Source organism: Diabrotica undecimpunctata, chromosome 9 (genome assembly GCF_040954645.1).
Source record: "Diabrotica undecimpunctata isolate CICGRU chromosome 9, icDiaUnde3, whole genome shotgun sequence".
NCBI lineage: Eukaryota > Metazoa > Arthropoda > Insecta > Coleoptera > Chrysomelidae > Diabrotica > Diabrotica undecimpunctata.
Genome location: NC_092811.1, coordinates 132,467,817 through 132,493,852, shown reverse-complemented (window position 1 = coordinate 132,493,852; position 26,036 = coordinate 132,467,817). Strand labels below are relative to the sequence as shown.

At 34.0% G+C, this 26,036-nt stretch overlaps 1 protein-coding gene across 1 annotated transcript; it reads left to right on the top strand.

Annotated features, from left to right (window-relative positions):
* Positions 1–21,580, top strand: LOC140450034 (protein spaetzle-like). The gene is made up of 3 exons (XM_072543458.1): positions 1–148; positions 5,516–5,862; positions 21,217–21,580. The coding sequence occupies exons 1-3, from the start codon at positions 86–88 to the stop codon at positions 21,398–21,400; spliced, it is 594 nt and encodes a 197-aa protein (XP_072399559.1). The 5' UTR covers positions 1–85; the 3' UTR covers positions 21,401–21,580.
* Positions 21,581–26,036: the final 4,456 nt, after the last annotated feature.

Sequence of the window (26,036 nt, the reverse complement as noted above, 5' to 3'; positions counted from 1 at the left end):
GGTTTTGTTCAGGAAATGAGCAGATTTTCAAGTACAACTTCCTAAGTACAAAATAAAATCAGTATCGAACGAGAATCCGACAAAAATGTATCTTAACATTTCGACATTTTGTATAACGCTTTCCTTCCTTATAATTGTTGTGTTTGCCGTAAGTACTTTTTAGTTTGTTCGTTTTTTATCAAAATTTTTTTCATTATAGTGTATTATATATGTATTTATTTACTATGATACATGGCTCGTATTATTCCACACAGTTTCTTTAGTGCAAATAGCCATGTTGATCAGCAAATTCCACAAGAGTCGTTGAAATCAAGAAGAAGATGGCTAGCAGATATTTGTGTGTTTTCTGCTTTTCAGAATCCGAACAATAATCAAACAATATTAGTGCTAATCATCTATTTGTTCTTACTTAAGGTATCCATTCATGATTTTTTTATGGCATACGATTTTCATGACCAGAATATTTCAATACTTTTTAAGATCCACAAAGGGGGCGTGTATTGGCCAGCCATAACACAGCTCTGTTTTTTATATACTTCTTCTGCAACTTTTCTTTAGAATTCGTCCGCAGGTCTACCTGCAGAACCAGATCTATTATTTTTCATAGATTTTAATTTTTTGGCCTTGCCATTTGTCAGCACCGATTGGGTTCATTTTTCCTTGTCCTGTGGAGTTTTGTTTCAGTGACCTTATGATTTTTCCCGCATCTCTAGTCCGTCTAGTCAGCTCATGATGATAGTCTTTTCGTTAGAAAAAGTAATTTTAATAGATCACAGGTTGTAAGGTAAACTCAGTTTTAAATGTTCAATAATTCCATTGCTTCATAAAATTTTTATTTAAAGAAAAGATTCCTCGTACTTTTATTCTTTCTTAGGCCCAGGTTTTCTTTAATCGATTTTTTTATCTCTAGAGTCTAGAACTTTTTTCAATTTATTTTGTTTTTTTTATTTATTTCAACATTTTACTTCTTCTTCTTCTTTAAGTGCTATCTCCGCGACGACGATTGGCAATCATCATGGCTATTCTGACCTTCGAGACAGCTGCTCTGAACAATTGCCTTGAGCTGCAGCCAAATCACTCTCTCAGGTTCTTCAACCAGGAAACGCGTCTTCTTCCTACGCTTCTCCTACCCTCTATTTTTCCTTGAATTATGAGTCTCAAGATGTTGTTTCTTTCGCCTCTCATCACATGTCCGAGATATTGCAATTTCCTTTCTTTTATTGTATTTGTCATTTCTCTCTCTCTCTGCCTATTCTCCTTAACACTTCTGTATTCGTGATTCTATCTACCCATGGAATCCTTAACGAGCGTTAAGTCGATTTATTGTATTCCGGTTTAATGTCCATGATTCAGCTCCATAGTAGAGTACACTGTGTACAGAGCATTTAATTAGCCTTATTCTGAGGGCCAATGTCAGATCTTTGCTGCATAAAATCTTTTTCATTTTCACGACACGAAGTTGGCACGTACTTTTTCAATTCTGACTTTTAGATCAGCACGTTAAAAGAAAATAGTGCCTCTCTTGTGCCCACTCCATTCCGAAAACCAAACTGGGAATCACACTAATATCCATCTCCAGCTTAACGTGTATTCTATTATGGATGATTTTTAGCAGGGTTTTTAAGGTATGTGACATTAGACTGATCGTTCGATAATCATTACATTCTTTGGCATTTACTTTCTTTGGTAGACAAATAAATGTTGATGTCAGCATTTCAGGTGGAATGATTCCTGTTAAATAGATTGTGTTTAGTAGTTGGACTAAAAGATCCATGTTTTTTTCATTGAGCAGTTTTAGCAATTCACTTGGTATTTCATCTGGACCAGCAGCTTTATTATTTTTCATGGACTTTACTGCATGCATAACTTCTGATTTTGTTATCTCGGGTCCCTCGTCTTTACTCTGATTATCTTCATATGTACTGTCCTGTCTCTGGTCATGGAATAATTTCTCTATATATTCTTTCCATCTTCCTAATTTTTGTTCTGTCTCCACTAAAATGTTTCCTTTTTTGTCCATTAGTATGCTTGAGATTTTTTGTTTTGCTACCCCAGCTAATTCTTTAACTTTCTTATGGAGATTGAAGTTATCATATTTGTTTTGTAAGTCTTCTATTTCTTGGTATTTTCCAGCGAAATAAGTCTCTTTAGCTTCTCTTATTTTCCTTCTTATTTGATTATGCAGCTGTTGATACTGAGTTATGTTGATATTCTTTTGCCTTTTTCTGTCCTCCATCATTTCCAAGATTTCTTCTGTTATCCAATCTCCCTTCTTGCATCTGGTTGTTGTGAGTTCTCTGCGACTTGGTTCGATAATTCCATTTTTAAAGAATTGCCACTGTTGTTCTACATCACCATCAATTGGTTCCGTGTGGATTCTAGGTTTGCATTAATTTCTTGTTTTAGTTTTTCTTTGACGTCTTCTGATTCTAATTTTTGTATGTTTAGTTTATCACTTTTGTATCTTTTTTAAGTGAAGCTGGAATTTTGCTACAAGAGGATTGTGGTCCGACGTCACGTCTGCACCTGGGTACGCTTTCACCTATTGTATTGCGTTTCGGTATCTGTGGTTTATTAAAATATAGTCAATTTGGTTTCTAACGATTTTATCGACCTTGTCAGCTGGCGATTTCCAAGTGTAAAGGCGTCGTTTAGGCAGTTTGAAAAAAATATTCATTACCACAAGATTATGTTCTAGACAGAATTCTATAAGACGTTCTCCTCTCTCATTTCGAACACCGAGTCCATATGGTCCTATTGTAGACTCACATCTTCCTTCTCCAACTTTGGCGTTAAAATCACCCATGACTACTGTTATATCTCTAGATGTTGTATTTTGTAGGATTTTTTGAAGGTCAACTTAAAAATTTTCAATTACTTCCTCTGTTTGTTTTATCTGCGGTTGGCGCATACATCTGAATAAGGTTTAATTTCCCATGTCTTGTCTTTATTGTATTACCATAATTCTTTCCGATATTGGTATAAAGCCTACAACTGATTTTGCAACTTTTTTACTGATATTAATTGCTACTCCATGCCGATGTTGGCTGTCGGTACTGTTGAGTAGAAAAGTCGACCATTGGTTGTATTTAGTTCGGCGGAGTCGAGCCATCTTGTGTCACTTATTCCCAATATGTCGATCTTAAGTCGCATCATTTCTTGTTCTATGTTCCTTAGTTTACTAGACTCATACATGCTTCTAACATTCCATGACGCTATTTTAAAAGTTGACTTTTGTATTTTTAGTACGCAGGGATTTCGTTGGTTAACGACCTGAGGAGCCCTGTCATCATTGTTATTTCTCCCCCTGCCGAATCTTGATTAGTACGGTGATGTTTGTCAATAACTGCCATGACGATTTCTAGGGGTAATCTACGAGTCTTTAATGCAGTGGTTCCCACTTGTTGCCAGTGCTAGCTTGTAGTTGGCCAGTATTTGACTTGATTCTATATCAACCCTAAAATCAAGGGTTGCCACTTACGCCATCCGCACCGTACCGAAGTTTCGCTTCTCCGCTGTGGCTACCGTTGTGGACTTCATCCATAACGCTGGACAAGGGACCCTAAACAGGTCCCCTTTTACTTCATTCTTAAGTAATATTCTTTTGGTCTGTGTCTTAGTTAGTTCTGTTCTTCTATTTTATTCTATTAAGCTATCGTTTTGTTTTGTTCTTCTCTTCTGTTGTTGTATCTTTTATTTCTCAGTAATTTTATTTTCTTTTTTGTTATTCTACTCTACTTTTGTGTTTTGGGAGTACAGATATATTTTTACAGAATATCTATCGTTAAGAAACAAGAAAAAAGTAGAAAATCTATAGAAAAAAGAAAGAAGCTACTGGAAAACAAAACTAAAGTTCTTCTTTCTCAGCTTTTCCCTTTTTGAGTTGCTGTTTCTTACTCTTCGTCGCCACTCATTTCTGTCCATCGGATCTTCTTCACCTAAACCTTTCTCTCAGAAGTCTTCTATCATACAGTCCTTCCATCTTCTCCTCGTTTTTCCTCTACCTCTCCTTCCTGGATTGCTTGAAAAAAATTGGATTTGTTGCTGTTTGGATAAGCGTTTGAGATAAAAAAGGACTTTTACTCTCATTCCTAAAAAACATTTTCACTATTTTTTGTTTCTGTGGTTTTAACGTCAATTGTAAATTGTTTGTAAAGTTTTGTCACTGTCAGTGTATTGCAATGAGTATAAGTTCTGCTGTGTTAGAAGATGGCCAGGGTCAGCGCGAAATTGGAGAAACGTTGGTCTAAGTCTCTTAAGTGTGCAACGTGTACGAAGAAACCGGTCTACTTACTTAAGGTCAAGGCAGTATTCAGCTAGAGATGACCGCTTTGTCGTTTCTAATGCTGTGAGAAACCGAACGGTCACGACAGTTTCCCTCCAAAATTATCTGCAAGAAGTGAAAAATGTAAAGGTAAATGAATGGACAGTTAGGAGGTGACTTTATGCTGCCAGTTTATCTTCTCGAACTAGAATAAACAGAACGTCGGTTTCCCGCGAACACCGACTTATCAGATTGAATTTTGCACGAGAAGACTTGGCTTGGAAAACACAGTATTGCAGTCGTGTATTATTTTCCTATTAATCGAGATTCTGTCTTACGGGCTCAGACAAACGTGAAATAGTGTGGAGACGCCAAGGGGAGAGTTGTGCTCAAGCATGTATTGCTGAACTACTTCTATTTGGCAGAGGGTCAATTATGGCATGGAGAGACATATCGTTTGACGCTCGCACGGAGTTAGTCTTTATCGAGAATGGAAAATTGACTGCACGTAGGTACCTGCCATATATTTTATGGATATTTTACCGTTAGTGGTTATTCTTGGAGACGATGCAACATTTACGCATGATAATGCACAGCCCCACACTGCTCGGATAGTTACTAAGTATCTTCAACTATCACACAATTTGTTTGATTTTCCCGCAGTCCAAATATAAATCCCATATAACATGTTTGGGATGAGATGAGGGCATACTGGTGCAGCAACGGGACAATCTTCCGTAGAATGGATCGACAATCTGATCCAAAGCCAGCCTCGTCGTTTACAAGCTGTTATCACTGCCAGAGGAGGAAATATTCAGTGTTGAAGTTCTTAAAATTTCCTTTGTTTCAAGAAAAAAAAATCACATCAAATTCAAATTGTCCCTTGTCAATATTTAGTATAACATAGGAAAATAATTGTTCATTTTCATTACTTTGAAGGACAAAAACGTTATAATATTAATTTCAGAAATAAATTCAAATTACAGAGTGACTCTAATTTTATTTCGCTGTATTTTGGGTTTCGTTGCTATCTTCAAATATTAGTGTGCTCATATGCGGCGTTTTGTTGATATTTTACTTATTTTCTTATCTTTTTATAAAGATTTAAATTAGCTCCAACCTTCTTGTCCTTTCTTCTAAATGTATCAAAGATATTTATCATACTGTCTGAAAGCATAACCAACAAATTCCATTTTAAATTTAGTTATATGTTTTTCTGTTTTAAGATTTAGATTTTTTTTATTATTTTAGACGAAAACACAAAAATCAGCTCTACTAACAAAACGACGATTTATCCCCAAAAAGACTGTATGTGACCTCAACCAACTTTGTACGAATTCCACCGCATATCCGAAGATTGCTATAAAAAGACTGCTCAAAAGAAACAAAAAACAATTCGGCTACCTTGCAGGATCTGTGATTGCGCCCGCCTTTGATTTTACCAGTGATCTTCTACGAGCTCCAGAAATTGAAGAAAATATGTGTAGGACCAAGAAAATATCCATGACACCGAAAGTAGCTTTCGATATTAAGAAGAACAGGAAGTATATTGTTAATGTCGAAGATTTTCAACAGATTATAACCTATGAGACTTGCGTGTAAGTTTTTTTTCAGTTATTATTTTTTGGAAAAGTACTTAAATATTTTATTTTTTAATATTTTAACATAAAATTCTAGTAAATTCTTATTTAAAAGCTACTTTTATAGAATTCCCACGGTAAAATTGGCATATTCATATGTTTGTCGAATCAGAAAACCACATATCTAAATCATCACATGTTTTCGGGAAAACCATTAATTTGAACCCCTAATTCTTGAAATAAAATGTTTTACAATATCAATTTCTTTAATAAATGTATACGCAATTTATCTACCATCAAGTCGTCGAAGACATCATTTTTCTCCTCGACTGCCATCGATCATTCGTTGCTGCACGGCGACGCTTAGCTGACTTACTACCTGCCAATCCACCACTTCATAGGATAAGAGTGTTTCTTTAGATTTGAGAATAATTTATGAGTTATGCCAATCGATTTTTTCATTATTTACAATCATATATTTCATTTCATTGTTTGCTGCTTTAATTAACTAACAAGATTTTTCTGATATTTCCTACATAAACAATTATGATAATTGTAATAAACAATTTTCGTTACAATCAATTGTGACTTCATCGCGTGTAAATGTAATGCCTGGCTTGGACATACTACAAGAAAACAGTTTCTGAATCTTTTGGACAATTACCAAACGACTGTAGCTCCATAAAACTATTCAGAGTTGCCGTGTCAAAAGTAAAAGTGATCATTATGATTACCAACCTCCTTAGAGATCTAAAGAAGAATCATCGATGGCATTATTTAATAAAGGACTTGTGGGTAGAAGCGTTTTACTGGTGGAAAAGTAGATTTTTCATTACCAAATAGACCAATCCTTTTTGGTCTTTTTGCCCAATTTTGTTTTTTTTTCTTATTTTTTAAATGCCTGTTTGAATTTCTATATAACCACTCAGTGACGGACTAAGATTATGCAGACTCAGATTATAGACTTGGAGATCTCCTACAGACAACAAAGACCGCATAGTCAGAAATCAAAAAGACTATACAGTGATGAGTGCTTTACCACCCGGCAAAATAGCGCAAAGGATAGAAGACAGATTAAGTTGTGAGATAGTACGAGATAAGGCTAGTTCTTGACGTGGCTATTTCACTTCAGTCATAATTATACGGATGACCTCGAAAATATTTTATTTTAATAATTTCTGATGTTAGAATAAATAATTGAATAAATTAAGATATATTATAGTAAAAAACATTAATTATTAGCGATTTAAAATTATAAATCTTTAAGTTTATTTAATAATAAAAATAACTCAACTGAAATATTTGATGAAACTAAAGCTAGGTATGTTCAATCCAAAACAATCATTGTGTGTAGAATTGGCGTAATAGTTAGAGACGTGGTCTACTGACAAGAAGATTGGAGGTTCAATTCACACCAAGGATAAAATTTTTGTTTTATTCAATCAAAAAATAATAGAAAATATGATACATATTGGGTAAAAAGTTTTCGAAAAACTCATTATTTACAGTTTATTCTTATTCCAATGTTAAAAAATAGAAATACAAAATAATTCAAATTCAATTTCAGTTTTACAGTCTTCAGTTGTGATTGCAAAATAATCCGGTTAAGACTGTTTAATGCCAAATCCATCACTAAATTCTCAGTGTTAATATAAATTCCTCTGTACAGGTAATGATTTTTAATACAATTAACAACATTGTAATGGATGCGCGCGAACAGCTGCCTGCTTTACAGCTAACCAAATCATCAAGCCATCAAAAATAATATCATACCGAGAAGTGTTTTTGCACGGTAAACAGAAACTTTTTATTGAAAAAACAATTCGTGAAAATGGTTTTAATGGTCGAGGAAAAAGTGCAAATTGTTGTCTGGCATGTGAATGGATTATCAGACAACATGATTAGACAACAATTTGTAAATATGTTTCCAAATAGGCCGGCTCCAGCACGATCAATAATTCAGTCTATTATACGTAATTTTTTTACTTATGGATCCGTGTTCACTCCAAGAGGAGTTCGTAGACGAAAGGAGGTAAATCCAGATTTGGAACTAAGGGACACTTTAATTTGTGCAAGTATTGAGCAAAATCCTACCCAATCAACATCTCGTCTCGGAGAACAATATGGAATTTCAAGATTTAGTGTAGGTAAAATTTTGAAAAGACATGGATACCGTCCCTATAAACTTCATAAATCCAACGAACAATTCCCTGGGGATCAATATAAACGTTTAGAATTTTGTCAAACTGCAATGGAAATGTCACATCAAGATGAACATTTTTTAGAGAACGTTTTGTTCACCGATGAATGTACGTTTTCATTGCAGGGCCGTCACAATTCAATGAATGCTCGGTATTGGTCTCGAGGAAATCCTCGTCAGATTTATGTCGCTCGTACCCAGCGTCCTCGAAAAGTAAATGTTTGGGGAGGCATAATAGGGAATCATGTCATTGGTCCATTTTTTATAGACGGTATGTTGACTGGGCGGAAATACTTGGAACTTCTGCAAAATCAAATTGTCCCAGCCCTTCGTAATTTACCAATACCTTTAGATTCCATATGGTTTCAACACGATGGTTGTCCCGCACATAATTCTCGCATCGTCAGTGAATATCTCAGTGCGACTTTTCCTAATCGATTGATTAGTGGCCACGGAGATATTTTTTGGCCTGCAAGATCACCTGATCTTGCACCTTGTGATTTTTTTATGTGGGGATATATCAAGTCCAAGCTATATGGAATTGAAGACGATAGGCCTAATTCTCTCCAAGAATTAAGAGAAAAGATCTCTGATTCAATGAGAGGTATTAGTCCAGAAACATTAACTAATGTTAGACGAAACTTTTATAATAGATTGGGTTATTGTTCTGCTGCTAATGGAGGCTTATTCGAACATTTATTGTAAATACATTTCATTAGAATAATTTTTTTTATTTTTATAGAATTTCTACCTATTTAAATATTTTTGGAAGTATATTTATTTAGAACGTTCTTTTATGTTTGAAGAATTATTACTTTATTTTCGAAAGTACGACATTGTTTTTTTAATAAGATTTTCATGTTTTACTATAAACACTTCTAATAAAAACTGAAATAAATGTCTAGTGATTTAAAGCAAAACGATATAATATCTGCATAATTTCAAATTTTTAAAAAAGTAAAACCTTCTTGTGGGATTTGAACCCTGAGCGCCTGCATGAGAACATCGTGAATTGAACTCTGATCCATCAAACTTTTATATTTCTTTAGTGACAGTTTGGGTTATTGTTCTGCTGCTAATGAAGGCTTATTTGAACATATTGTAAATACGTTTATTTACAATATTTTTTTTAATTTTGTAGAATTTTACTTAAGCAAAACGATCTCTGCATAATTTCAAATTATTAAAAAAAAAACCACATGTGGGTTTTGAACTCTAATCATCTGCGACGTCTGTGTCGAGTTCTTACCACTAATCCACGAAGGATAGTGATTATTCCGTGACAAGAGTGTATGAAATCCTCACATCATAGTAGAAATTATTCTTGATTAATAATTTAAAACTTTAGATTAAATAATTACTATTAATTAAATTATTTTATTCACATTTTTGCTTTATTGTGGTCAATCAGTTTTTACTTTATGTGAAATTAAAAAATGGAAATACGTCACACATACGTTACACATAATAATTATGACCGAGGTGATTTAGCTCGAAGCTAACGTCTAAAGGTGTGAGACTATCGATTTATAATGCTAATTATAGGTTTCTACCGATTATTTCCCACCTCTACTACTTTCATCTCTTTTTATTTCACAACGTATTATATTTTCTATCTTTTGCGTTATTTTGCCGGTTCTTAAGGCACTCATCACTGTATATTAGTCAAAAATAGATACAAAAACTCAATTAAAGTAGTAAAAGCATACCCCGGAGTAGATGTCAACTCAGACCATAACCCGCTGATAGCTAGAATGCACCTGAAACTCAAAAATAATGTAATACCTAAAAACAAACCAACGTTTAATTATACAAAATTAAGAAAAGGAGAAATACATTAAAAAGTGATCCAACAAGTCAACTCAAATCTAACAGACCTAGGAGAAGAAATCTTAACATCAGAAGATGTTAATGAAAAGTGGAGCAATATTCAGAAGGCATTACTAAAGGCTGCAGAAGAAAATTTAAAGCCTGAAAAGACAAATAAAAAACAGAAGTGGATTACTTTAGAACCGAAAATTGGTTGCTGTCAACGTTTGTAACACTACCAAACTCAGTACATGCGACAGAATGCTCCCAGTACAGAATAATTTCCTTAATAAGCCACACACCTAAGATATTCTCAAAATAATACATGGAAGACTATACAAAAAATAGAAGAAGATATAGATGACACCCAGTTTGGATTCAAAGAAAGACTAGGAACGAGAGAGGCTCTGTTCGTTTTTAACGTTCTCGCTCAAAGACGACTAGATATGAACCTGGATCTATATGTGTTTGTTTAAGGAAAAATGACGTAAACAATGTTTAATTTCGTTATAATTTTCCTTTAAAGATGTCACAGCATTGGAACGAGCAGACCACAAAGATTTAATCTTTAAGTGCTTTGTAATGCATTCTAGCTATGTGTAGACAATGCCATTGCACTTCTAAAAATCATACGAACAAGCTGAATTTTGCTAAAAATGTCCATTTTGGGGCGTTTACAACGTTTCTTAACAGGTTTTTTTCTTCCTGGAATGCTTTTTCATTAGAGCAGGTGTTTTGGGCTCTACCATTATAATGATTTGATAATTCCCTTTTTGATATTTTTATGCTTGAGTGGTTTGAGTGGTAATTTAAATATCTGTTGGTGTGGGTTGGTTTTCTGTAAACTTGGTTTCATATCCTGTATCCTCTTTTGTGGTAATCAACGAGGAAGCATTTTAAATAATATGTTTCAGTCTGGACTGATATATATTTTTTATTTATGATATAGCTGTTCTATATATAGTTCTAGATGGTTAAATAGACAGACAGAAATCTATGTTTATCGTATTATCAAGAAAACTAGTGCAAATATTGGGAATAGAACTAAAACAATACAAAAACTCGGTGGGAAGAACACAATTTGGAATTAGAGTTGCAATGGGTAGTACGAGAGAAGCTATTTTTAAAGTAAAATTCTGAGAACAGCGTATGGAGAATATCATTGCCTACATTTTTTCTAAATAAGTTTTTTGGATATTCTATACCATAATGGAATCGATGTCGCACTAAAAACTCATTGTTCTGTATATAAATGGGAAACTTTGAATACTGTTGGTTATACATACTACGTCTGAAAAATAAAGACAAAATAATGCCCATGAGAAAATAATTGTCTCCCTTTCTAATAGATATATTAAAAACAAAATCTATCATACATACCAGAAGATTCTTAATTTTTTGTATCATAGCTGTTTGTTTTTTTTTATTAGTCAAATGTAATGAAAAAACTGGCGTGCGAAACATCTGCTCTAATCTAGTGAGAGTGTTCGGCGATGATTTATTTTTATAAACCTGGTAAAATTAAAACGACATAGAAGCAAGTACATATGAATTTATAAAGCAATTAATCATTATTAAAAATATATCCAAAAGTTCTTTTCTCGAAACACAAATTAGAAATTTTTAATATATTAGTTTTGAGCTCATTAATACGAATAGAAATTAATCGTTTCACTTCAATTAAATTACCAGACCAACAATCTTAACGAAAAACAAACACTTGGGAAGAACATGATCCATTCAACATAAACAAATGCAATCAAGATGCCTGATGCTTTTTATTAATTATTATGAATGGCTACATTCATATTATACATTTTTTTTCTTTCTTTCTATTTTTTTTTCTTGTCCTATTGTGGTTTGAGGTAAAATATTTCGAAGATCGATTAAATACAGACCAACAAGAGGAACTTGAGGGAAATGGGAATTGGCAAGAAGATGAGGAAAGGACGTGCGAGGAACCAACTTTGAATGAAGTCAAAGAAATAATAAGAGACCTAAAAAATAACAAAAGTGCAGGAGAAAGGGGTATTCCAGCTGAGATTTTTAAGGAAGGTGGCGAAATATTGAAGGAAAGGATATTTCACTAGACACTAATAATTTGGCAAGAGGAAGAAATGCCGAAACAGTAGAATACCGCTTTAATTTGTTCTATCTACAAAAAAGGAGACAAAACGGAGTGCGAAAACTATAGAGGTATAGCACTACTAGAAGTAGTCTATAAAATACTTGCAAAAATTATTACGAAAAGATTAATAAAATATGATAACAAAGTGATTGTAGAATACCAGGATGGTTTTAGATCAGGAAGAACAACTTTTGATCAAATAAGTATGTTAAAATTAATACAAAATAATAGCTACAAACAAAACTTTGGATTCATCATCATATAACGGGGGTCCTACGGCGATTGCCGCTTCCCGCATTTCAGCCTCCATCTTTTCCTATCTCTCCAATCTCCCTCTTCTAAGCCTCTAGATTGCATTGTTTTTGTAATTTCTCTTCTCCAGGAATTTGGTGGTCTTCCCCTTTTCCTTCTTTCTGGCGGAACATACATTAAGGCTTTCTTTGGCCACCGCTCCTCCTCCATTCTCATCACGTGACCATACCATTGTAATTGCCTTCCTTGTATTCTATCTGAAAGAGTATCTCTAATTCCTGTACGGTTTCGTATTTCCTCATTCCTGATTCTTTCCATTCTCGATACTCGACATGACCTTCTAAGATAATCCATTTCCACAACGTCTACTTTATCTCGTTCATTCTTTGTCATCGTCCAACATTCGGCACCATATGTGGTAATTGGTTCTACAATTGCTCTGTATATGCGCGAAGTTTGGTATGCATCTTTATTTTATTAGACCACAGTAATGAATTCAGTATTCGGATGCATTTTTTCCCTTGGGTTATTCGGTTTTGTACATCTATCTTAACTCTGCTATCTGCTGATATGATGCTTCCTAGATATTTATACTGGTTGCAGCCTTTTATGACTGCGTTTTCAAGCCTCAGATCTGTGGTATTTCCTCCAATTTTTAAATATTCTGTTTTGCTTATGTTTACAGTAAGCCCATATTTGGCATATTCCTCAAATAATTTTCGATTCATATAATTTATATCTTTCTTATCGGTTGCAACCACCACCTGATCATCTGCAAACAACAATGTATACAGAGTTTCTTGTCCCACTTCGATGCCCATAAATCTACATTTATTTGTCCAATTCCTCAATGCTTCTTGGACGTATATTTTAAAGAGTGTCGGTGACAAACAGCATCCTTGCTTTAGGCCTTTAGTGACTTTAAATTTATTTGAGGTTCTGGTTCCAATTTTTACACAACTAACTGCATTTTCGTACAATTTATATATCTCTCGGATATACGTCGAATCCAATCCGGACCTTTTGAGGACCTCAAACATTTTCTTTAACGGGACACTATCATATGCTTTCTCAAGGTCTATAAATACCAAATGGGTCTCTCTACTTCTTTCGACACGCTTTTCAATTATTTGTCGTAGGATAAATATATTATCAAGGCAGGATCTCCCGGTACGAAAGCCGCTTTGTTCTTCAATATCTTGTATCTGTCTTTCAACCCTCTTCACTCAATCGGCCCACAGAGCTCGTCACACTAATACCTCTATAATTGGAACAGTCTCTTTTATTCCCTCTCTTATATATGGAGCTTATATAAGATTTATTCCAATCTTTAGGAATTTCCTGGTCTCCACACATACATTTATTGAAAAGGTCTACTATTAATTCTAAAAGTGCAGTCGGCCCATATTTAACCAGCTCTATGGGAATGTCTCCAGGCCCTGCGGCTTTTCCGTTTTTAACCTCTTTTAAGGTTTCCGTCAATTCAGATAATGTTATTATAGGGATTTCCTGTCTTTCGTCTCTGTTGTCTATTAATTCCCTTATCTTTTCCCATCTGTACTCTACTCTATCCTCTTTCAGCAGTTTCGTATAATATTCTTCCCATTCATTTAACTTTATGAGAGAAATGTTGTCTTCATTTTTCCTAAACTGTTTTAATGTTTTCCAAGCTTGCGCCACTTTTGTTCCACCCATAAATCTGTCCAGTTCATCACACTTAGCCTCCCAGTTTATATTTTTCGCCTTATCCACGTCTTTTTTAACTTCTCTATTCCATTTAGCGTATATTTCTCTGTCTTGAGGATCTTTGGATTGAAGCCATATGTGATATGCTTGTTTTTTCTTGAAAACTTTCTCTTCTAGTTCCGTTGACAACCATTCAGGTTTTCCTTTGGTTTGAACTTTGGATTACATATGCTATTTATCGATTTTAAACAAGCATATGACTCTCTAAATCGAACGATGCTATATGAGGCCATGAGAACATTAGAAATACCAGAAAAGCTTATAGGAAAACAATGGAAGGAAACTTTTAAAAATAGAGTGAATAGAGGTTTAAAACAAGGGGATCCGATCAACGAATTTATTTAACCTAGTATTAGAACATATCGTAAGAAGATCAAATATGAGCACAAACAGTGAAGCATATTTAAAATTTCTTTAAATTTGAGCTGTAATAAGAGCCCCAACCAAGAGACCTCCACCAGATTGAAGCCCGAGCCTAGTACCGTTCTTTGTGTAACCTCTAATCTGTCATTAAAGAGGGTACAACAGGACTATTTTCAATAGCAGGGAACAGTGCATAGCGTACGCAGATGATGTGGTAATACTAGCGGGAACAAAAGCGGGAACATTTAGAAAAAGTATTCCAGAAATTTGAAGAAGACGGATTCAAATACGGATTAATAATAAACCAAACAAAAATGCAATATATGAAAATGAGAGGAGATATAACAAATAATAACAAATATATCAAAATGAAAGGAGCAGAGACTGTCTATAAAAATGTAAATTATAAGAAAAACAATAAAATATAAAAGATAGACAGAACCGTCTTACACACAGGCTAAAAAAGGGAAAGTCCCTGGAAATGATAAAATAAAATAACAGAAATTATGACAAATATAAGAGGCAGCGCAATAATTATGCTATTAGAACCATTTAAAACTCTGCCTGGATTGGTATGGGTTGAACTGAGTAGCTCTATAACCGATGCAGCCAGTCCCAAGCCCCTATAAAAGAGGAGGTATAGAGGAGTAACACCTCTAAAAAAAAACGGCTGATAGCACCCTGTGAGGGTCCCTGCCTGGGGTACAGGTGAAAACCGGTCAACGGTCTCAAGAGCAGAGGATGGCTGGAAAAGTCACTACGGTCGAGAGGGCGGAAGAACCAAGAGCGTCTGATCCAGAATGGGCGTCTAAAGAATAGGTCCTCCAAACGGGGGTTGTGGCGTTAGGAGTTAGCAACCTAACACACAGAAAAACATAAGGGTAAGAAGAACGAAAATCACAAGATGAAAAAGCCAAATACGGAAACTCATCCCTGGGTGGAAATCCACACGTCTGATAGAGGGAGCCCCATCGGATACGGGGGGCAATGTTGCAAAGAGTTCGGAAGACCCAGTCTTATCAAAGCTCAACCAAAAATCAAAACGAAGAAAAGATAGAACATTCATATGTGCAACATGGAATGAGGCCTAAACAATGGAGAATTGAGAGAGCTGGAAACGGTTGAGCGAGGGAAGGCAGTGAATACTGTAGAATCCCTGAATATATATAGAAGCATTTAAGCAAGTATGACAGGAAGAAAGAGTAGCAAAATTAGATTTAGAGATGCAGATTTACAAGAAAGTGCATAACAAGGATTGTAACAGTTAGGCAAGCGGAATACTTTAATTAACACTTGCATTCATAACATCAGAATCCCCGCCATGGTCTAGAATACCTTCTTTTATAAACACTTCCCTCTGTAAAGTTAATAAGCAACAAACAAATAATATTATTTTTCGACAAGCTTTCAAGGATATTGTGAATACATCCCACTATGATAAGGCGCTTTATACCGTTGCATCCCGAAACGCAGATGGGGTTGACTATTCTATCACTACAGTTGATAAAGTATTAGGACAATACCGAATATCCAACGAACATAGCGTGTTTTCAGGAGAACTCTTCAGTATTTAAAAAGCTCTCGAGTTTCCTTTTGACAATCATCATAGTGTAGCTTTGTGCACCGATTCCTTATCCGCAATTCATTCGTTAGAAAATATTTTCAATCAACATCCCCTTGTTTACAACATACTAGAATCGATCCATGTCCACACTTCCCGAGGGACTTCAATGACAATAATATGGGTGAATTCTCATATCGGCATCCAAGGAAATGAGGTGGCTCGATGGCTGACAGCGCTGCAAAAGACGGAACCAGTGCTGTTCAGTGATATTTTATCTGGTGTGCATAGAAAATTAACCCGGTTTAATTTATTTACGGCAACCATAGACATAATATGCACTATTTTATTCGTACTTTTAGTTGAAGAATAGATTAAATTAATTCAAATTTACTAAATTATTAATATCTAAAAATTTAAATTACAGTTCTGTCGTAGTTTGTCACAAATTTCTCAATCGGAGTCTATGTTTCCGTTTAAAACATGGCGATCGCGTTCTGACACACTTCAAATGCGTTATCTGAGAGTGGGCATTGTGATTGTTATTTTTATTTTGTGCTAGTGCTCAGTTGTCTCAGTTAAATTAAAAATCACCGATAATGTAATAATATACGTCAATTTTTTGTTGCCAATAAAAAGTAAAAAAAGCATTTTATCAAACGACTTCAGAAAAAAATATAGGTACAATTTATTAAAACGAATATTTCATAATTTTAATATTTAATGAAAGTGAAATTAAAGCAGTAAAAAAATATTTTAATGTGAACACACACTTGGGACCACTTTCATTTATTTTATAAAAAATGAATTTGTATTTTAATGCTTCGTTTTTTCTTCTGACTAAATGTAAAAGATCTAAATAAAATATACCTATATAAGACTGTAATTCTTAATAGAATGTAAAATATACGAGGAGTATTCGATAGGTATCTAAATAGTGTAAGGCCTCGTTCGGAAAGTAGAATAAGCCTGTTTCGTAAGAGCGTTTTAAACTAATTACTATTTAGTTTTTCGCTGTAGAAAAATGTCAAGATGTAAAATTGTACATAATCCCACAAAAACAATAGAAGAATATCTTGACAATAAGCATCGAGATAGAATCTATGGAGAGGGCATCACGTGACTAAAAACGGCCTCACTTCGGCCATATCGTTAAGATTGTTTTGACACTTTTGACAGATCGTATATGTTTGTTTACGTTTGTTGTTTTTCGAATATTTTTAGTTTTATAATACTTTTATAGAAACTGTAATAATATATTGTGATAGTGCATAATAATGGTTTCTTGTTCTCAACGTAGTTGCAGCAGCAGAAGCAATGTTAATAAAAAATTTTCAGGAATAACATTCTACAGGTTAGTATACAAATATGTAAACAAAGCAATGGCCCGTACTTCAGAGAATAAATTAATAGTATTTGACTGTATTAATTTATCTTTATGTATAATATATCGTGTTTTTAGTGTTTACCGCGGGACAAATAAATCATAGTTTATTAAAAATGTATTGCACTTTGTAGATTATGATTAAATCTTCTGAATAACTAGTCATATTTTTATAGTAATTTTAATATTATTGAGTCCGGCCATGATCCCACCGCCATATTGGTATCATCGTTAGCCACGCCTACCTACGCCGTTTTTAATACACACGTTAATATGCTCATAGCTTCTCCATAGATTCTAACTCGATGGCAATATGACTGAGACTGACTTAATATGCCAAACACTGACAAACCTGTCAGGATAAGGTTGTCTACAATATTCTAAGTCTACAGCCAAAGCTATACCAAAGAGATTAATATCGCATCAGATATTTACTACAATCACTTTTTCCTTCCAGGGATTTGTCATTTGTAATTTAATGGATAGTTTATTAATTAATTCTGTTTATAAGTTGGGTATGGGTATATTTTTTCCTATATTCTTTATTTTTTTCATTGATTGAGTTCCTCGGTTATTGTCTTATGCATAGATCACAAATCACCTACGCATACAGTGTGTAAAAGCCAAATGGAATAAATTCATTATTTAGGTTACTGTACATATTTATAAAAAATCCCGAAACACGTCAAATTTAAATTATAACTTGACATTCTTTAACGTGAAAATGCAACCCCTACCTTCAACCCCCTTAGAATGACAGGTACAGCCACCAATTTTTAAATTAGGAAGTATAGCCTTGTGATATATCGTGTGAAAGGTCTTTTCATTCTCCATTCAAAAATGTTGTCGCTTTCAAGTTTATTAAGATTAATTAAGATAAAATAAATTAAAATCATGTGGTTACCGAAATTCGCTACAATACAATCAAAAACTAAAATGTAATGCAAAACGTAATAAAATGTAGAACACGAAAAAGAACTATGAATGTTAATGAAGTAGATGTTAAAAATGTTCACCGCGAACGTCTTGGCAACATCCTAATCTCAAATAAAACTGTCTTCTAACATTATTTAACATAACAGGCGTGATCGACCTAATCGCAAGCGTTATTCGTTCTTTTAAGTCATTTAAATCAGAAGGTTTAGTTTTGTACACATAGCTCTTCACATATCCCCATAAAAAGAAATCTAATAATGTAAGATCAGGTGATCGCGCTGGCCATTCAATCGATCCTCGCCTCCCTATTGGGAAATATTTTATCGAGGTACTGCCGGACATTAAGTTGGTAATGTGGTGGTGCTCCATCCTGCTGAAACCATATCGTATTCGCTGGAACTTGAAGGTTTCCTGGATCAGGATATAAATTTGCCAACGTTGGAGTGACATCATTTTGAAGTAATGCCAAATAATTGTTGCCATTCAAGTTGCCCTTAATGAAAAAGGGACCAATGATATTGTTTCCTACAATCCCTGCCCAAACATTAACCTTTTGAGGATATTGAGTGGGTTCTTCTCTCATCCAGTGAGGATTTTCCGTGGCCCAGTAGCGGCAATTTTGCCGATTATCATGACCGTTATGTGAAAAAGTAAACTCATCAGAAAACATAACGTTTTCTAATTTCATAATATTGTTATCCAACATGTCCATCATTTGCTCACAAAAAAAAGTTCTCCTATCAAAATCGTCTTCCATGAGCTCCTAAGTAGGTATCATCTTATAGGGATGCAATTTATTTTCTTTTAATATGTTTACTATCGATGTATGGCTAGCATTGAATGTAGTGGATGCCTGTCTACTCGATGTATGTGGATTTTCCTGAAACTCAAGCAACACATCTAATTTGAGTTCATCACTCAGTGCATTGGCAGCTGCTTTTTTTATCTGCCTTACATGACCAAACTCGCGAAACTGCTTCTCTATTTTACTTATTGTTCCTTGGGATATAGGTGGTAAATTAGGAAATTTCTCATGAAATAGGCGAGTTACTTCCTGTTGTGTTCGGGTGTTATCTCCGTAACCAATCATTTGTAAAACTGTTATTTTATGCATTTCCGTTAATCTAACCATTTCTCAGAATTGAATTGAACGAACTTTTTACTTAAATTAAAATACTGACAACTTAAATAAAACAATTTACTAATGCGTGTTAAAATAACGTTGCCACGGAAATTCTTTAAAGTTTTTTAATGGTTACCATCTAAAAACCACATTGCTATGGTTTTTGTTCACTTTCTCATTATCAAGACCTAAACGGGAAATAAGTTTTGAGTATATTTTAGCGAATTTCGGTAAACACATGATTTTAATTTATTTTATCTTAATTAATCTTAATAAACTTGAAAGCGACAACATTTTTGAATGGAGAATGAAAAGACCTTTCAAACGATATATCACAAGCCTGTACTTCCTATTTTAAAAATTGGGGGTTGTACCTGTCATTCTAAGGGGGTTGAAGGTAGGGGTTGCATTTTCACGTAAAAGAATGTCAAGTTATAATTTAAATTTGACGTGTTTCGGGATTTTTTATAAATATGTACAGTAACCTAAATAATGAATTTATTCCATTTGGCTTTTACACACTGTAGATTTAATATACTCAGGACGGAGCATGTTGATAATTTTATATGTAGCTGATAGACGATGGAACATATTTTCCAAAATATGTTAATGTTAAATAGGTAAAATTATGTGTTAAGTCAATCATTTAATGTATCCTTTTTGGTAAATTAATAAATTCGTAAAATTTTTAATATTTTGCATCCAGTCACATCAGTGACGTGCGATGAGCAACTACGTACCTGTAAAATATATTTGTTGTGTATGTTTTTGTTATAAAAATAATGTTTTTTTTTTAATTTTACAATGTTACACATCATTATATCTTTTATTCAAATGTAAATAACAACAAAAATAAATAATTATTGTGCTTTATATATACCTATGTAACAAAGGAATTTTTTTTTGTACACAACTGACATTCCGGAAACAAGATCGGCCATTGTTACTAGCTACTTTGGACGCAAGTATTTATTTATAGGCTCCATCCTTAGTTTATTATATCGATGGTCTGATGTCTGAATCTCTCTATCAATCAACTCTTTTAATGCCTTTTTCTCTTCTGAGTAAAATAGGTAGGTTAACTCAACTCATTGGAAAAGTTGGTTCAGCAGTCAAAATAACTGTGATCACAGCCAATCTTGCTGTGCTAATAACCTGGCATATTTGATGAAAAACAATTAAATAGAAAAAAAACAATATGAGGTAATACTAGTTCTGTATTTCATATAAAAAATTTACTTTTCAAAAAATCATCTCACCATAAACGTTAAAATTGTTACTATCAGCGCGAAATCTTATTTTTAAATAACAAATTGAAAGTTGATAATATATGAGATACAATATTTATAAAATTTTAGTAATTTATTTCATCTTAATACAGGTTTCACTTTTTTACGATGTTACAAAATATTGTTTTAATGTTCCTCTTATAATACGAGCAATATTGCAATTTCATTGCATTTAAATTATATATTATCAGTTTTTTGTAGACATATGTCACTCTAGAAGTATCTTGATTGTCTAGAGCTTATTCTGTATACAGAGCCATCCAAAAAAAAATAATAATAATTAGATAGACCATAGATAATCGTGAATGGAAGGAGTTGGGAGAAGCCTATGTCCAAAAATGGACGAAAGTAGAAAACAGAGAGAAAGATAGAAAATCTACCTCAGAATAGGATGATATGCAAAAGGGTAAAGCCGAAATACAAAGGAATTGAACACCGACGATGGTGATGATGACAAAACTCCAAACGACACTAGCATACACTTTCCCAAAATCCATAAAACCATATTTTGCCTTGTCATGTCAATAATAGCATTACAATTTTTATAAATAGTATAAATAATAAAAATTTTCTTTTTTTAGAGACCTTGGAGAATCGTGCTTTGGAAATAGCGCCATTCCCAACGACTTCGAGACACTTTGCAAGCAAGCGTACACCGTTGTCAGATTGCTAAGCGTTACACACACTGGTAAACTAGAATACAGCTATTTTCCAGTTCCCAGCACTTGCGTTTGTTCGTACAGAAAACTTAATGATTATGGTTAGGATAAAAAATTTGATTGTATCGTTAACACCGTGTTCAATTTGCTGTTCTCTTTAATTCTAGAGAGCTGACAAACTTGGTTTAGAACAATACATATGTGTGAATTTTTGTAAGTGATAAAAAACTTTAATTTATTTTAGTTATAAGTTTGCACTATTATTTAAATAAAAAGTAGCTGTATATTCTTCTTTTTATTATAAAAACCTCGGTCGCCGAATCAGGAATTCGTCAGCACGGAAATTATGGAAACTATGTCTCATTTGGTACATCAACTTAGCAATAACCATTCTTTTATGAAGCAATTCAGCTTGGCGAACAATTTAAGAAAGCAATTTCAGGACCGAAAGGTGGAGTAAGTTGGTGGAAGGACTAGACATACTTACTTACTTACTCCGTGGCGTTACAACTCTTCGTGGGTTTTAGCCAACTCGACAACATGCCTCCACTGTTTTCTGTCTTGAGCAACCTCCATCCAATTCTCCACGCCCATAGTGCTTAGGTCTCCTGCTATATTATCTCTCCACCGGAGACGAGGACGTCCGCGTGGTCTCCTTCCAGGTGGGACTTCCTCCCACATGAGTCTTACTGTTCGTTCGTCAGAATGTCTTCTGAGGTGTCCTGCCCATTGGAGCCTTCTGGACTTTATTTCTTTCATGATGTTGGCGTCTGAGTAAAGTTCTTCGAGCTCTTTGTTAGTTCTTATCCTATATTGTCCTGATGCTTCATCCAGCACAGGGCCAAAGATCTTCCTTAGGATTTTTCTTTCCCAAACACATAGTCTCAAAACTCAAAACTGAACTAGCAGAACTAAAACAAGAGAATAGTGAAATCTGGAAAGAAAATGAACAAATCAAAAAGGATCTGAATGAGACAAAAGGACGCCTTGAAAGGCTGGATAGAATAAGAAGAGAAAATAATGTGATAATACAGGGAATGACAATAGAAACTGGAGATAGAAGAATACTAAAAGAAGTAATAGGAAATTTTATGACAAAAGAGCTAAATATTACCGTAAATATAGAAGAAGCAGTGAAACTAGGAGATAAAACATGTTTAGTCAGACTGCCAAACAAAGAAGAAAAAACAAAAATTATGGAAAACAAAAGTAAACTTAAAGAAGTGAAAAAAGAAAAAATATATATAAACAATGATCTAACGACAGAGGAATTACAAATACAGAAGGAAATACGAAGAATAGCAAAAGATGAAATAAAGAAAGATAAACGTGTCCAAACTAAAGCCAACAAATTTATAATAGATGGTCTAGAAAGAAGATGGAATAGAAACACCAACCAGCTGGAGGACCATCATGGAGGTGGTTCAAAAAACTAGCAAGGGATGAGACGATGCAATATTCGTTGACGGACAAGGCAAAGAAACAGGAAATGACTGCAGATAAACCCGGGTACAACAAAAGTGTAATAAAGAAAGATAGACAAGAAAACAAAAATAAAAAACGAAGACAACAGAACAAAAAAAATAAAGAGTTGAAAATAAGCACATGGAACATAAGAACCATGCTAACTTCAGGAAAAATGCTAGAAATAGAAAAAGAACTCAAAAAGTATAAAATAGATATTGCAGCACTGCAAGAATTACGCTGGGAGGGACAGGGACAGATTGACAAACAAGACTTTACAATGTTATATTCAGGAGGAAAGAAACAAGGGCAAAAAGGCGTGGGATTCATGATACTAAGGCACCTAAGAGAGAAAATTATAAATTTCAAGCCAATATGCGAAAGGATGGCCTATGTTAGAGTCAACAGCAAACCATTTAATATATCAGTCTTGAATTTATACGCCCCCACAGAAACAAGCAATGCAGACGAAAAAGAAATCTTTTATGATAGGGTCGAAGAGGAGATAGAAAAAATACCCAAAGAAGATGTCATATTTGTACTAGGAGACCTCAACGCCCAGATTGGAAAAGAGGACTTTTTACAACAAATTGCAGGAAAGCATACAATACACGAAAACACGAATGACAATGGGCAAAGACTATGGAACCTAGCAACAAGAACAAATTTGTTAATAAGCTCAACAAAATTTGAACACCCTAAAATACATAAGGTAACATGGAGGTCACCAGATCAGAAAACATATAGTCAAATTGATCACATAATGATTAATAAACGAAAGCAATCGTCAATAAAAGATGTAAGAACGTTCAGAGGTGCGTGTGCAGATTCAGACCACTACATGGTCACAGCCACTATAAGACAAAAAGTTAAAATTGAAACAAAACAAAAAAACCAACATAAAAAGTGGAATGTCAATAAAATGAGTAATGAAGAAGTAAGAAAAAAATATGAAGAGGCAGTAACAGTTCAAATAAAAGAGAAATATAAAGCAGAAGATATAAACACAGAATGGGAGACGATCAAAAAATCAATAGAAGAAGGTGCAAATATGCAGATAGGTAAAAGTCAGGCTAAAACAAAAAACGAATGGTATAACCAAGAATGTAGAGAAATAACAGGAAAAAAAGTGCAAGCCAGAAATAAATGGCTAAGAACAGATAAAGAGGAAGACAGAGAAGAATATGAAAAATTAAGAAGGAATGCTAAGAAAGTGATAAGGCAAAATAAAAGAAGATGGGTAGACAAAAAAATGCAGGAAATAGAGCAGGAAAGAACAAACAGAAATACGAAAAGTTTTTACAAAAAAATTAAAGAACAAAACAAAAAATACAAGGGCATAACAAACGGAATAAAAAATAGAGAGGGAATAGTGATAATAGAGGACCAAGAATACAAACAAGTATGGAGAGATTACTACAGAGAGCTCTTGACGGAGGAAACAACAGAAGAAGAAATGCATAATGAGGAGGAAACGGTGCACGAAGAAGAAGCAGATGAAGTAGATATCGAAATTTTAAAAGAACCAACATTAGAGGAATTGGATGAAGTAATACAGAGAAGCAAAAATGGAAAAGCCCCTGGTAAAGATGGCATTAATATGGAACTAATAAAATACGGGGGAAGGGAACTAAGAGGAAAAATACTGGCACTATTGAAAAATATATGGAAAGAAGAGAAAATGCCAGCGGACTGGGAGGTAGGGCAGATCATAACAGTACATAAAAAGGGAGACCAACAAATCTGTGAAAATTATAGAGGAATAACGTTACTAAATACAACATATAAAATAATGACATCGATAATAAAAAAGAGGTTATCAAAGATCACAAAGAAGACAGTAGGACAGTACCAATGTGGATTCACAGAAGGAAGATCTACAATAGATGCAATACACACAATAAAACAAATAATGGAAAAAGCAAACGAGTATAAATTAGAATTGGAAATGTTATTCATAGACTTCAAACAGGCATTTGATTCAATTAAAAGGAACGGATTAATGATAGCACTTAAAAAATTAAAAATTCCACATAAACTCAGAAAATTAATAGAAATGACAATGAGAACTACAAAAATAAGCATAAAGACACAAAGAGGAGAGACAGAGGAATTCATTATAAATAAAGGGATGAAACAAGGAGATACCTTATCAACAACGCTATTTAATCTAGCATTAGAATATGTACTACGAAATATAAATAAAGGAAATCTCAGAACAAGAGGTGGTCAAATAATTGCATATGCAGACGATATTGCTATTATTGCAAAGAACAGAAAAATAATGAAAGAAATGCTAGAAGAAATAAAAGAGAAAGGGGAGGTAATGGGGCTAAGATTAAATCAAGAAAAGACAAAAATATTAAGATTAGGGAAAAAACCAATGAAAGAAAAAATCAAAATAGGAAGTTCTGAGTTTGAAGAAGTAGAATACTTCAAATACCTAGGAGTTACAATAAGTAAATCCGGAGAAAGGAAATCCGAAATAAAAGAAAAAATATTAGCAGCGAATAAAGCTTATTTTGCAAACAAAACATTACTTAAAAGCAAAACACTGACTAAAAAAAGTAAGATGAGCATTTATAACACCATAATTAGGCCAATATTATTATATGCAGGAGAAACAATGACGATGGTTAAAAAAGATGAAGAAGACTTAAGAATAGCAGAGAGAAAGATTATGAGAACCATACTAGGACCAATTAGAACAGAGCAAAATGAATATAGAAGCAGAACAAATGCAGAAATTAAGGAAGAACTTAAGGAAGACATCGTAACTAAAATAAAGCAATGCAGAGTTAGATGGTTAGGTCACATTTGGCGAGCAGGCGATGAGGCAGTGACATACGCAATGATGGAATGGAATCCAGGAGGAAAAAAGAGAAGGGGAAGACCTAGATCAAAGTGGCTGCAAGAAGTTGAAGAAGACCTCCAAAGGGCAGGAGTCAGAGAATGGAGAGGAAGAACTAGAGACAGGAAAAAATGGAGAGATATTGTCAAGAAGATAAGATAAACAAAAAAGACTGATCCACTTAAGAAATCGGATCTAGAAAGCATTTGCGGTTTAACCCCACACTGGGGTGTATAGCCATTATATATATATATATATAAACACATAGTCTCTCTTCGTTTGCCTTTGTTATTGTCCACGTTTCGCTGTCATGTCACGTTAGTTGTTTCGATTTTATAAGGTTTTGGAGGACAAAAAGACATCTGTTGCCGCTCTGGATCCTGTTGTTTATTTCCTGTGATCTGTTATTGTCTTCAGTTATTGTTGT